The sequence below is a fragment of the Anopheles coustani genome, chromosome 3 (assembly GCF_943734705.1).
Source record: "Anopheles coustani chromosome 3, idAnoCousDA_361_x.2, whole genome shotgun sequence".
NCBI classification, from domain to species: domain Eukaryota; kingdom Metazoa; phylum Arthropoda; class Insecta; order Diptera; family Culicidae; genus Anopheles; species Anopheles coustani.
The window spans coordinates 11,178,390-11,190,758 of NC_071288.1; the positions used below are offsets into that span (position 1 = coordinate 11,178,390).

Here is a 12,369-nt window from a genome sequence, read left to right on the forward strand (position 1 = left end):
TCCGTTGGTGGGTGATTTCCCGCGGGATGGGTGCGAGTAAAATGAAGCCATTTTTTCCGCTTTCGCCGAAGAATTCATCTTCATCAACCTGGCGCCATACCCGACCCGTTATAAGAATACGGATAAGGGCCGCACAGGGCGGATCGAAACACATGACCGAAGCCCGACGACGACGACGAGGACGACGATTGAAGGATCCCGGGAAACGTCGTTCGGAGCCCAGAAATTCATTACCGTTGATTACTTGCATAATTTGACCGACAGGTCCTCGTTCCTGGCTGCTGTCGGTCAGGTCGTTAACGTCAGTTGGCGGGACGCGCCGCTTATCGTAATGGCGTCGCCAACGGTAAGAATCCAAGTGGGCGCCGAAATACTCGTACAAACCCTTGCCGGATGTGGAAATAATCACATTCGCTTCCTGCGTTAAACGCTGGGAAAAACACTTTTTAAGCTGTATCGGTGTTTCACCGTGATGTCTGCTCTCTGCAGCATATTCAATGCGCTCACGTGTTCGCGTCGTCACGATCGAGGGAGGAACCGAGATGGTGCCAGCGGAGTGGTGGAGTTGGTGACGGAACAATTGCATTACATCCCCCGTGCAAGCCTTTGAAGTGTTGGGTGCACATCCTTCTGGTGCACACCGAGCGTGAGTCGCGTGTCACTTGTTTCGTCGTCCTCGTGGGGTGGTTTTATGCAAAACCGGGCGCTTCCCGAAGCTTGAACATGTTGTCGCACACAGGACGAAGTGGTTTTCGTTTTACATTGGGAAATTGCTGAACGGGAGAAAATGTCATCTTCAACGATGGTTAATTGTCCACCGAGGCACGCGTTAGTCCATTATGGACTTTTATGTGGCGTTTTGTGTTTTAAACTATTTCCTGCTTTACTACCAGTTAGTACAGTGTTTTGTGTTTTCTCTTTTATTTAAAAGCTTTGCTGATATCATGAAAAATTGCGCTGCTGATAATGACATTATGGGAAACGTTTCGCACGGTGAAGTGCATTAAACTTTGGCTGCATACTTTGTATACATATTTGTATTTTTCAGTTGAGGTAGTAAGCCCAAACGATAAATAACATAATACCAATCGTTGTTGCTTTCATGTGGGTTTTCTTTACTTCAAAGCGCTTTCTCGAGCTGGATGTGTTTTTTTAAATGAAATAGCTTATGTAAAACAGTCGATTGAACAGGAAAAACAAAAGGAATTTGAAAAGGGATCAATGAAACCGATGGCTTATTGAAATTTGTCTACGAATGTAAAAGAATGTGTTTTTTTTTTATTCTTGGGACAATCAAACAGGTACATCCGTTGGAACCATCAGGAGCCATCACCAACGTTTGGCGTGTGACATCTCATTTTATATTCACCACTCAGTCATCAACCGCATGAATACGATATGTGTGTCGGATGGATCAAACCCGCCGAAATTTTAACATTCCGCACAGCCACCGATGAATGGTATTGCTTTACCGAGGAATTTGAACCACAATTACATTCCATTTCGTATTTAATCTTTTTCTGCATACCGCAGCCGTGAAAAAGTATGTAGATAATGTAGCAAGCACAACAACATAATGCTCCCGGGCGCGCCGGATCGGGTGGCAAACATCCGGTGCAAGGGCCGGGGGCAGGATGAGGTAACGCAATCAGAAAGCCTTCAAAAAGCCCCCGAACAGCACGAGGATCGTAACTGACAGACGTGATTTTTACGTTTGTCAGCGATGTGTTCAGTTCATTTGGTGTCCGGATCGCATGAAAAGTTGTGTGTGTGTGTGCGCGCGCGCTGGGATGGCATTATTATTGGCAAAGGGAGGGAGACATATGCCTGCACATTCCATTGCTGGGAGGAAAAGGAAAATAAATAATATGAAAAAAAAAAAATAACTTATGCTCGCCTCCAAAACGATGGAAAAACATTACCGACAAGTTGGACGCCATCGAACTTCTCACGCGCGTTTTTTTCCGGAAAGTGTCGTTACGGTGCCGTTACGCACGTAGCTTCCCAAGTCCCAAAGCGATATATAAACATGAGTGGGACGGGCACATGCTAATAAAAAATCTTTATAGACAAATTCCTACCGTAGGTGGCACGGCAAGGACGGGGGGATTGTAAGAAGCAACGTTGGCTGATGTACTTAACGAGGGGAGCACTCAATATTAGCTCAAAATAGAAGAGAACATAGGCAGAAAGAAGCAAACAAAAAACACTATACGGTGAAGCCCACGAATACACTTCCGCAAGTGGAAAACCGCGTACCGGAGAAGACAAATGTACGCACACGTACGTGTGGAACATTCCGCCGTGGGAAAAATTAAACCAAAAAATCACCAAACGACGAGAAAAGTTAATATCAGCATTTTTGAAGCCGTGGGGAGCATGAAATGGCACGTGTTGGTGAAGGTGGTGGTGTTCCATAAGGCACGGCACGCAAGCGACCGGAGAGTGTGTTTTGCTTTATGCCAAATACCAGACAGATCATCATAATCGTTATGATAATGTTCAATGTCGTGGTGGATTTTTCCGGGCTGAGAATTTCGTGTGCGGAACGGAGAAGGGAATATTGCGGAGCAGTAATTTTATTTTTGTTTTTAAAATTTCCAACTCCCTGTCTAAAGTTTACGAAACGAAGGGGGAGGTTGGTTGGAATGGTTGGTAGAAATCGCTGCCACCGAGGTCTAATTATGAGGTGGCTGAACTTTCACTCTGCTGGTTTGCAGTATGTGTTGGGCTGCATCACCAACCCCCTTCCCAAATAAACGTACGTTGAGAGGTTTCGAAACACGTGTGTGAAATAACTTTAAAAATACCACTCAATTAACCACCAAATTGGAACCGGTTCCTACAACCACAAAAAGGCAAAAAACTTGAATGAAAATCGTTCGAAAATTGTACCACGCCGTCACATTACATTTTGCCCATACCGGAAGTTGAGTGAAGTTGGCAGAAATCGTTTGAGGAAATGATCGGCATGGAGAACTCCACGACCGGCAATGGGCAATTAAAGGATCCAACTTAATAAAGCGATTGTGGAAAATGTTCCTCAGATGCGGGGGGCACTAAATGACGCACCACGCTTGAAGCCACAGGTGGGAACCATGTTTTCAAAATGATGATGAAAGAAAACGATTCTCGTCGTTGCGTCGCCACCCAACGCACGCCCTCGCTTGGCTGATGGGCAGACAAAGAGAAGTTTTGCAATGAGCGTTAAAATTAGCCCCTTGAACGTCCTAGTCTTAAGGAAACCTAGTCTTAACGATCGCTCCATACGGACGCTTCGTAAGAATCAAGCGGATAATGGCAGGAGGGTGGTCGGGAACTGGCTGGCACTGATCCACCGAGGCAATATTGTTCCTCCACAGGAAATTGATTTCTGTGTGCCCTGATTGCGATTTTATTAACATTTCTTTTGCACGACGGGGAAACATCGCAACATTGCGGAGTCTTCGGAATAGTCGAGGCGGAGTGGGAGCGAGTTAATTTTATCGCAAAATCTCCGCTCGGCAGGATTTACCAGTTAATTCGTGCGCTCGTATCCGATAATGGGCCAGTTATTGCATTACGTGCCCATTTTCGCCCTCTTGTGCGAGGGAGGAAGGAGCATACGCTTGCGGGTATTACGATTTCCTTTGTTTGAAATGATCGTTATACAAAGAAAAAGAAACATCAGTGATCGAGTATTCGCTCGATTATTGCATGAGGATGATTTAATTATGAGGAAATAGAGGATGAGCATCCACTACATATGAGGGCGATAAAGACTGACTGCTTGCCAGGGAGCATTATTAGGAAAATTGTATTCCATAACGCTCCATGTTAATCCCGAAAATAAACATGAGTTGAGAAGTTGCTTAACGTTTTCGCATCGTTGATATTGAAATTGATATTTCCATTCAATTTTCCCTTACCAATAGCACCCTTAAAATTGGGATTGAATTTTCCAAAACGGAAAACAAAGACTGAAATACATTCGACGAGCAGAAAAGCTGCTTAAAACCCACCGAAAGCATACGCACGGTGGAGGAACAATGGCCGAACGTTTAAGTACCAGCTGGCGGGTTATTAGGGGCCAATCGAAACATAGTCCCGCGGCCGTTTTGATGTGTTAATCTAACATTCACCCACGAAGTCCCACGTTTTCCATCGCTGACTACGGCGATGAGATTAACACGCGGGAGGGAGAAAATGTCGCTAATGCAATCTCCTGAAGCTGCACACAAACCCCGTGCCGAAACCGGTCAACAATAACAAGCCACCACCGATAGCTTCATTGGTGGCGTGAATGAACGTGTTGTTGAACGTTTTCTATGGTGGTTTCCCGACATTAACACAGGACCAGCACCAGGCGCCTCCATCAGCACCAGGCGCCTCCATCAACACCATAAGCACGAGCCTAATCAGCCCCGGAGGCACGCAGCCATTGCTTGCCCGAATACGCACAATAAAATACGTTATTGAACTGCCCCCTCCCCGCTTGCCTTTCGTTCCTTTCACCATGCTCTCCCTTTTACTTCCCTAGGGTACGCGAAAGGGAGGCAAGCATACGCGCAAGGATTATTTGCGGAATGATAAATAATGCTAGATAATAGCTATTGTTGTTGGTGATTTGACGGTTGCGGCGTGTTTGGCTTTTCCGATCACGCCCCACTTTTCTGGCCTCCCACACTTACCACTTACTCCTTCCCCGGTCATCTAATCTTCTTCGTACGATTGCCTCTCGGAGGTGGCAAAGCAAACAAAACATTTCACCATGGCGTGCGCTTCCATTTCGTCGAGTTTGGGCTGTTGGGGGAAACACTACTTCCACAATATACTCGGGTTGCTGTCAAAAAACCCTTGTTGGTATGGGGTTTTGAGCTTCATCACAACGTAATGTTTGCCTCACCAACCACGGCACTGGTGGAAAACAATGGTAATAATTAATCAACTATTATTGGGGAAGGTTTCCCGGTAAGCCTCGCGTGGTCGACGGTTATAGTTACGGAAAATGTGTCATAGTTTTCCTTAGTATGAAGCCGACCGACGTAAATGACGCAACAATTAATTCAAAGGGAACCGATCTCACATCGAACAAAAAGCTAGTAAAGGGACGATCACATCAAAGGAAGATTGTTTAATTAATTCAGTCCTTAAATGAAATGGTTCCTTTTGTTTGTTGAAAAGTCACCGTGAGATAGTTCAAATTTTTTGACGGTAAAGTAATGATTCAGGAACTATTACTTTGAACGAAGATTTGTTGTTCCTTATTTAGATATAATTTTAGATACATTTACTGCAGCATTTAGAAAAGAAGGTCTCTTTAATTTTTGACTATAAAATTATGCAACTCGAGGGAGCTCCTTCATTCCATCGAACTATTTGTTATGCCACGACATTCAACGGCAACAGCACGTACCACGCAACAGTAACCACTTAACGCGGCAACTAATCATTTCCATCATCGCATTTATTATCCTTCGTTAAACGCTGACTTTCACAGTCACTTTTCTCCTCTTTTCCTTCTTTTTTTGTCCAGCCCAAAGTAAGTCCACTCTTGCACGGTTGAGCAAAAACAAGCTAACAACAAGCAAAAACAGTGGCTCAATTAGTCGCACAATTAGTTTTCGCTAATTGTTTTTTGTCCGGGCTCCGCTTTCCGGTTCATCCTGGCGAAGTGGCTGGCTAAAAATTACCCACTCTCCTTCATTCCTCTGCTTGGATCAACTTTAAGAGCGTCTAGAGAGATTTTTATGGCTTAAATCCTTATGCACTATTGTCGTACGAATTTCATTTAAAGCCCCACACGGTGGGGCAGTTCCATAACATTGTAAACCGACTAACATTGCTCATGGAAGATGCGAAAAGTAAACTATTCCTCAAGATTTGTTAAGAGCTTTACTATACACGGCGTTGTGTTGAATGCATAATGAGTGTTTTTAAGGAGTTCCATTGTGTAACTACAATTTAAGGACATTGTTTATTTTTGAACACAATGTCTTTGAATAAGAAATGTAGAGGTGTTTGAGGGATTGTCGAGCATATTGCAACAATTTGGTACTTGTTTATCAAACCCAAGTTCTACGAAAGGACAATTGAGAACCGTACCCATTCAACGTACCGGAAACAATAAAAATAATTAAAAATCTGATTATTTTCACTGGTGTATGAAACACATCATCATTTGATTGAACGAAATAAATCCGTTGAAAGATTAGTTTCTATTGCAGGCAACGAGTAACCTGTTTCGAAAACCAGTAACCTGCTGTTGACCCACGATTGTCATTTCGTTCTTATTTCGACAATTTATCAAATTAATTCTCCGAAAACCCGAAAACAAACACCACTGGCTAGATCCCAAGAATCACGAAATGGTGCTACGAGGAGAGCTCTAAAATTAGATTCACATTAAAATCGTCCGCCTCAGATTTCCAATCTCGTCTTAGAGATGGTGTAGGGTAATTGAAGCGTGGATGAGATAAGAACGGTCCCGGTCAAGCTTAAGGTTCGTTTCTGGAACGCTCTCGGGCAGATTTGGCAGAACTTACGAGTAATTTACCTGTAGGGTACATTTTCATTATGGTTAAATTATGCTCAGTACGTCGGTTAAATTTTAATTTAATCATTAGAAAATAAAGAGATATTTGAAAGACTTTTTCAAGTGCTTCTTCTGGGTGAAAATTATTCCTATGATGACGCATCTATGCCAAAGTAAAATGGACCAGAAATTATGCGAATGATCTACGATCATTTTCCAAAGCATCCTATTCTAACGAAGTTCAACGATGGCTCTAATCGATGCTCCCATTGTTGGGCTGTTTGACTTGACCGTCAATTTTACAGCAAAATCAAACGTCCATTGTGTTCGTGAAAAAGTGAGCGAACAGAAGAAGCTACGTCGAGGCTGTTATGTACCATTAAGTTGTGCCACCAGGAAGGACGGAGAAGGATTAGTCGGCTATTTCTGGCAGACAGTGTAGGAACATGTATTCTCTCTATGCACAGAATCTCGGCTACCGGCTGCAGAGGCTGGTGTACGGGCGATAAGAGTAATATTGAAAGGATTAGGCTGTGGAAAAGTAAACATATTACAAATTCGACCCTACGGCAGGCACTGGAATCGATAGTGGAGCAAAATCGATAAGTTCTGCAACTAAGCTCTTTTATGAATGAAAGTGAAGTCTGGCTTGTAGAGGTAGTAGTAGTTAACAAACCAAGCCGGGAGGCTTCCGTTCGGGATTCATTCCATTTCATTCTTTACTAGGAGTGTCAGCTGTTTAGGTTGGAAATGTTGGCCAGTACCAGACGCTTTAAAAATACTTTATGTTGAAGAGCGAATCGGCAGTATTCTAATTTGTGTTTAATAATTAATCTGTGCTATCCACGTACAACAGGGAAACAAGTCTCGTAAGCCCAAGAGGTCGTTACGCCAAGAAGAAGAAGAAGAAGAAGAATTAATCTGTGCTATAACATCACCCTTATATAACACCACTCTGATATTTTAAGCCAATTTCGAAAATAGAAACAAGATTCTTGAAACAATTCTTCGTTTATTAAATTCCATTCTTTTAATAAAAAATTCTGCACGTAGTACTTGACTTAATTTGCAAAATTACTTTGATTTGAATAAAAAATTAATCTAATCCTCCGCAATGCTACTTTTCGGAGTAATAATCGTGGTGTTATACACACGAATTTGGTACTTTATAGAAGTTTTAACGAAAAGTGCGCGTTATGAACAACAGAACGCTTCTATTCCAGAAAAATCCTGTAGTTTGTGAGAAAAAAACCTGTTTGTTGATGGATCTACGAGATAACATAAATAAGGAGAAAAATAAACTGTTTCCATAGATTAGCTCGCGTGCAAGAGGTGAATCATTTTGGACGATGAGTTTGAAGCCGCCTACACACGCCGAACAAATGAGAATTGTTTCATTAATTTAATCACGCTTTTGTGCCATTTCCACACCAATCTACCATCAGATTGACATTTGCCTAGATTGCACCAACGTGCAGTTCATTACCATTCGTTGACACCTGCTGCCACCGAGTGCTTATCAATGTGTACTACACACTACGCACGGAAACGGGTGCGAAAATTCAAGCGTGCCATAAAACACAACGATCTTCATCGCGCCACTGAGTCATGCTCGACAGACCTTGATGGGCGGAAGTAGATAATGCGAGTTCTTCCCCGTTCGCCAGCCGAAACCAGGTTGCATTTCGGGAAGGGAGAGGGTCGGAGGCACCTCCAATTGCCTTTTTTCTCCCGCTCCGAAGAAGATACACTGAAAAACGGGCGAGTGACAACAGAAGTACCATCTTCTTGTCAGCCACTTCTTCAGCTACTTGTTGGAAACGGGTTATCAAACTAACTGACTAAGAGATACAGTCGGTGGGGGAGCGGTGGTTTGGGTAATTCAAGCAGTGACGATGGGAAGCGAAACGGCTGTTATTGAATTGTGGTGCCGCTCGCGAGCGAGCTCCGATAAGATAACGATTCTGGGGCCGAGATTTTGCATTATAAATACGGTTCTTGCCACCCGATCGAGCCATCAAACAGTGACCAACGGTGACCGGACGATATAGCACCCAGCATCAGCTACTGCAATAGGAGTGAAAGTGTCCTTCAGTTAAAAAAAAAACAAACAAACCAAACGCTTACAAAATGTCGAAAGGATTCGCCGTGTTCTCCGCCCTGCTGCTGTTCGCCTGTTTGGTGGCGAGCCAGAGCAACAACTACTACTGGGGCGTTAAGGATCCGCGGGACGTGCTGCTGAACCGAACCATTGCCGTCCGGTCCGGCACGATCCTGCAGGTCAAATCGCAGGACCTGGTGTATCCGCTCAAGGTGAGCTTGGCAAATGGGCGAAAGGGTGATGTTATAGGTGGTACCTAACGTTCTGTTTTCTCTTCAACTCCTTCCGGTGGAAATAGGGCCAGCAGGGACGCAACATTTCGGCCATCTGGGTCATTGATCAGTACATCAACGGAAAGGGTGGCTACGCGAGCCTGTACGCGGGTGGCATCGGTTACAACTACACGACGGTACACCTGAAGTCGCAGCGTGGCAACGGGTACAACTTTATCGTGGAAATTTACGGACGATAAACAGCTAGCAGTGGTGTACAATAAATGAATGAACAAAACCTCCCTTCTATGCGAATTAATTGAACAGCACATTAATGGCATATTAAATTGACTAAGTAAAGCATGAAAGCAGGATGAAATGGGAAACAATCCTAATTAAAATCTACGAAAATATTTCTTGCACTTGTACAACTGTTCCTTGTACCATTTACTAATGATAAGTTTTTTCTCTGGCAATCACATTGGTTCGCTTTAAACTCACAAGTGTTTACCATTGTAAATTCCACGACAAACGATTTACCACGAGGTTTTACCGAACCAATGTGAGCGGGGGTGTTTTTTTTTTTCTTTGCAAGTTTAATCGCAAAACAACCAAATGTTTTTGCATTCATCACAAGGCTGGAATAGGTTGATAAAAAGTCCGAAGTAAAAATGAACATGTTGAAGTCGCGCAGCATCCATCGGAATGAACACCTTTTCGCGAAATGAGATACAACTCGGGTTTGGATGAAGCTTGATGAACCAACTTCTCGGGTGAGGAGCAAAGCTCACTTGATGAGATGAGTAGGCGGTGGGATTCAATTCCCCAACCAACCGGAAGTTTAACTTCTTAAACGTTCCACATGTTTGTACGGAGATTGTGTGGTTTCGGTTTCGCGTGGAGAGGAATTGATTTGGAAAAGGAAATAGATTCAGTCTGATAATCTTTTCCGCCAAAAGTACGAGTACTTTTCATAATATTACAAATGCTAAAACACATTCACTCGAGGACGCACTCGGTCGATGTGAATAATGGGTTGTCAAACACACATAAATTTTAATATTTGCATCAATGTATCTGGTTTCATTTGCAGTCCAACTGTTTCTGCTGCCTATCGAAACCTCGCTCCCCGAACGCAAGATGCGCAGCTACACGTGGACGCCGGTGCTGGTCGCGTACATGACGCTGTCCCTCTGCCTGTCGGTAAGCTGGTCGCTTCCTGCCGCGGCAGGCAGCGCGTCCGGCGGTGCCGGTGGTGACTTCGACCTGGACGAACCGTCGACGTCCCGTGACCGCGTGTCCGGGCAGGGGGAAATTTCGACGTCCCAGTTCCAGCACCTGCTCGCCGTGCGCTCGCCGAAGTACAACTTTGGACTCGGCAAGCGGCGCTACATCATCGAGGACGTGCCCGGAGCCAAACGGTTGCCACACTACAACTTCGGGCTGGGCAAACGTGGGAGGTAAGTACAGCGACCTAAAACAAAACAGTACATTTAGCCTATTTAAGAAATCGTTTAAAACCATCTTGTCCTGTTCACTTTGACTAGTCCCATCGGAGGGTCGGATTACGAGTACGATGGGCTGATGGGCAATCAGCTCGGCTGGAATGACAACGATTACGCCAACCTGATCACGAAGGACGGACAGTTCGACTACGACGCAGAGAAGGACAAGGATGCCGCTAAACGGGCCTCTTCCGGCAACGGGGCTGGTGGTAGGTTTTGCTTGAACAAGTATAAAAAAAGTATTCCCTAACGTTCACCCTCACCCTTATCCGCCTTCGTATCCACAAACCGCACGCAGCCGCCTACCGGTATCATTTCGGCCTAGGAAAAAGGCGCACGTACGACTTCGGGCTCGGCAAGCGTTACTTCGATGCGGACGACTTCAACAAGCGGCTCCCCAACCGGTACAACTTTGGCCTGGGCAAACGCTAATCGGTGCCGGTTTCCGTCGGCTCTCCCCATTCCGTGGCGTACCGTATGACATTCGTCGGATGCAAAAACCAATAAACAGAAAACCCAACTTGTGCGAGATTGTGTGATTGGAAATGAATGCCCCCTGCTCCCATTTGCCACGCCAAGAACCAAGAACACAACAACCCGCTGGACTGGCAGCGCTTTCCTGCATGAGTGCAATGCGATGTAAAATATATAAAAAAAAAGAAAACAAAAATAAAAATATCATACAGAATGCACACAAACCCCCGCTAAACATACCGCCGGTGCAGCGTACGATGGAAAGCTGGAGAGAATGTTGTAACTTATTGTATTCCCCGATATGGAATGGGAGGAACATTTTAAAACAAAATATACACACATAAACAATGTACTTATAAGCTCTCATTTCAATTGCTTTACGCAAATTTCAACACGTCAAGTCAGTTTAAACTATGGAGCATTATCAATTAAATCGTCGTCAGCCGTTGAGCTAGAATTATGGCCCGTAAAGAAGAGTTCAATGTAAAACCGGAAGAGCATCAAATTAAAGAGACTATTCTCTCCCGTTTCTCGTTCTTCAAGTTAATATAAAGAAAAAAACATGCTAACATGAAACTTAAACTATCTGTCCTTCAAACTACCCGATGGACCCTTTAGTCGGAAGAGTTTTCTTTTGAGGCGAAAACAAAAATTTATTCATCAAAACATTGACAAGATGGTGATCGATCCAGTCAAACCCAGCCAACCCATCGGGAACATAACACATTTATTACACCTCCCAGCCCGCAACAATGTGCAGCTATTTGGCGTGAGGACGGTAAGAAACGAGCGATAAAAGTTGTAGTTGTACAGATTAAGATGTTAATGACGTTACGAAGGACTGATGAATGCAAAACACCCGACATGAGATACAAGAAGAACATGATGAAGTGAAATAAAATAAAAAACCATACAATCGTTGTTTTAGAAAACAATAAAAAGTGCATGTTTCAATTACTTATCATCCACTTATTTGTAGATTTTTTAACAACATTTCAAGTCGTACGAAGAAAGATCATTATTAAAATAAATGAACATCTAATTTCGTCAAATATCACGGGTATGAGACATTCCTTCTAAAAGTTTTCCATGAGGTAGAACATTAAAAGTTTGAAAAATCGTAGAAAAGGAAACCACGTACGATTGTCCGATCTACACAAAATATTATGCACTTCATTTTAAACACATGCTTGCGTGATCGCAGGCAACACATCATTATACATCTATTTATACCTACACCCTATGTACTATTGATGATAATCCATAAGTGTAACGGAAGATTTCTGTAAATATTTATCCAGTGACGCTCTCCAAGTACGATGCAGAATTGAGTGTAAAAACTATTAAATAAACTATACGATGAACTAAACAAAACCCCCAACACAAAATTCTATAAAGTTCAAAAAAACAAAATAAAGAAAACCACACAAGTGATGATAAAAATAAACATTCAAAGAAAATTGTACGTACCATTCAAACAAGGGAATTTGAACAAAAAACTACGAAGTTCGGTAGAGCCGTCCGCCACAAATGTTTCTCCTCTTTATCGAATCGAATAATCGT

At 43.5% G+C, this 12,369-nt stretch overlaps 2 protein-coding genes across 2 annotated transcripts; both read left to right on the top strand.

The window, feature by feature from the left end:
- The first annotated feature begins 966 nt into the window (after positions 1-966).
- LOC131260772 (probable salivary secreted peptide) lies at positions 967-9,087 on the top strand. The gene is made up of 4 exons (XM_058262589.1): positions 967-1,025; positions 2,087-2,094; positions 8,655-8,827; positions 8,914-9,087. The coding sequence occupies exons 1-4, from the start codon at positions 967-969 to the stop codon at positions 9,085-9,087; spliced, it is 414 nt and encodes a 137-aa protein (XP_058118572.1).
- An 880-nt stretch (positions 9,088-9,967) lies between these two features.
- LOC131260013 (helicostatins) lies at positions 9,968-12,180 on the top strand. Its single transcript, XM_058261664.1, has 3 exons — positions 9,968-10,287; positions 10,375-10,541; positions 10,631-12,180. The coding sequence occupies exons 1-3, from the start codon at positions 9,968-9,970 to the stop codon at positions 10,762-10,764; spliced, it is 621 nt and encodes a 206-aa protein (XP_058117647.1). The 3' UTR covers positions 10,765-12,180.
- The last annotated feature ends 189 nt before the right edge of the window (positions 12,181-12,369 follow it).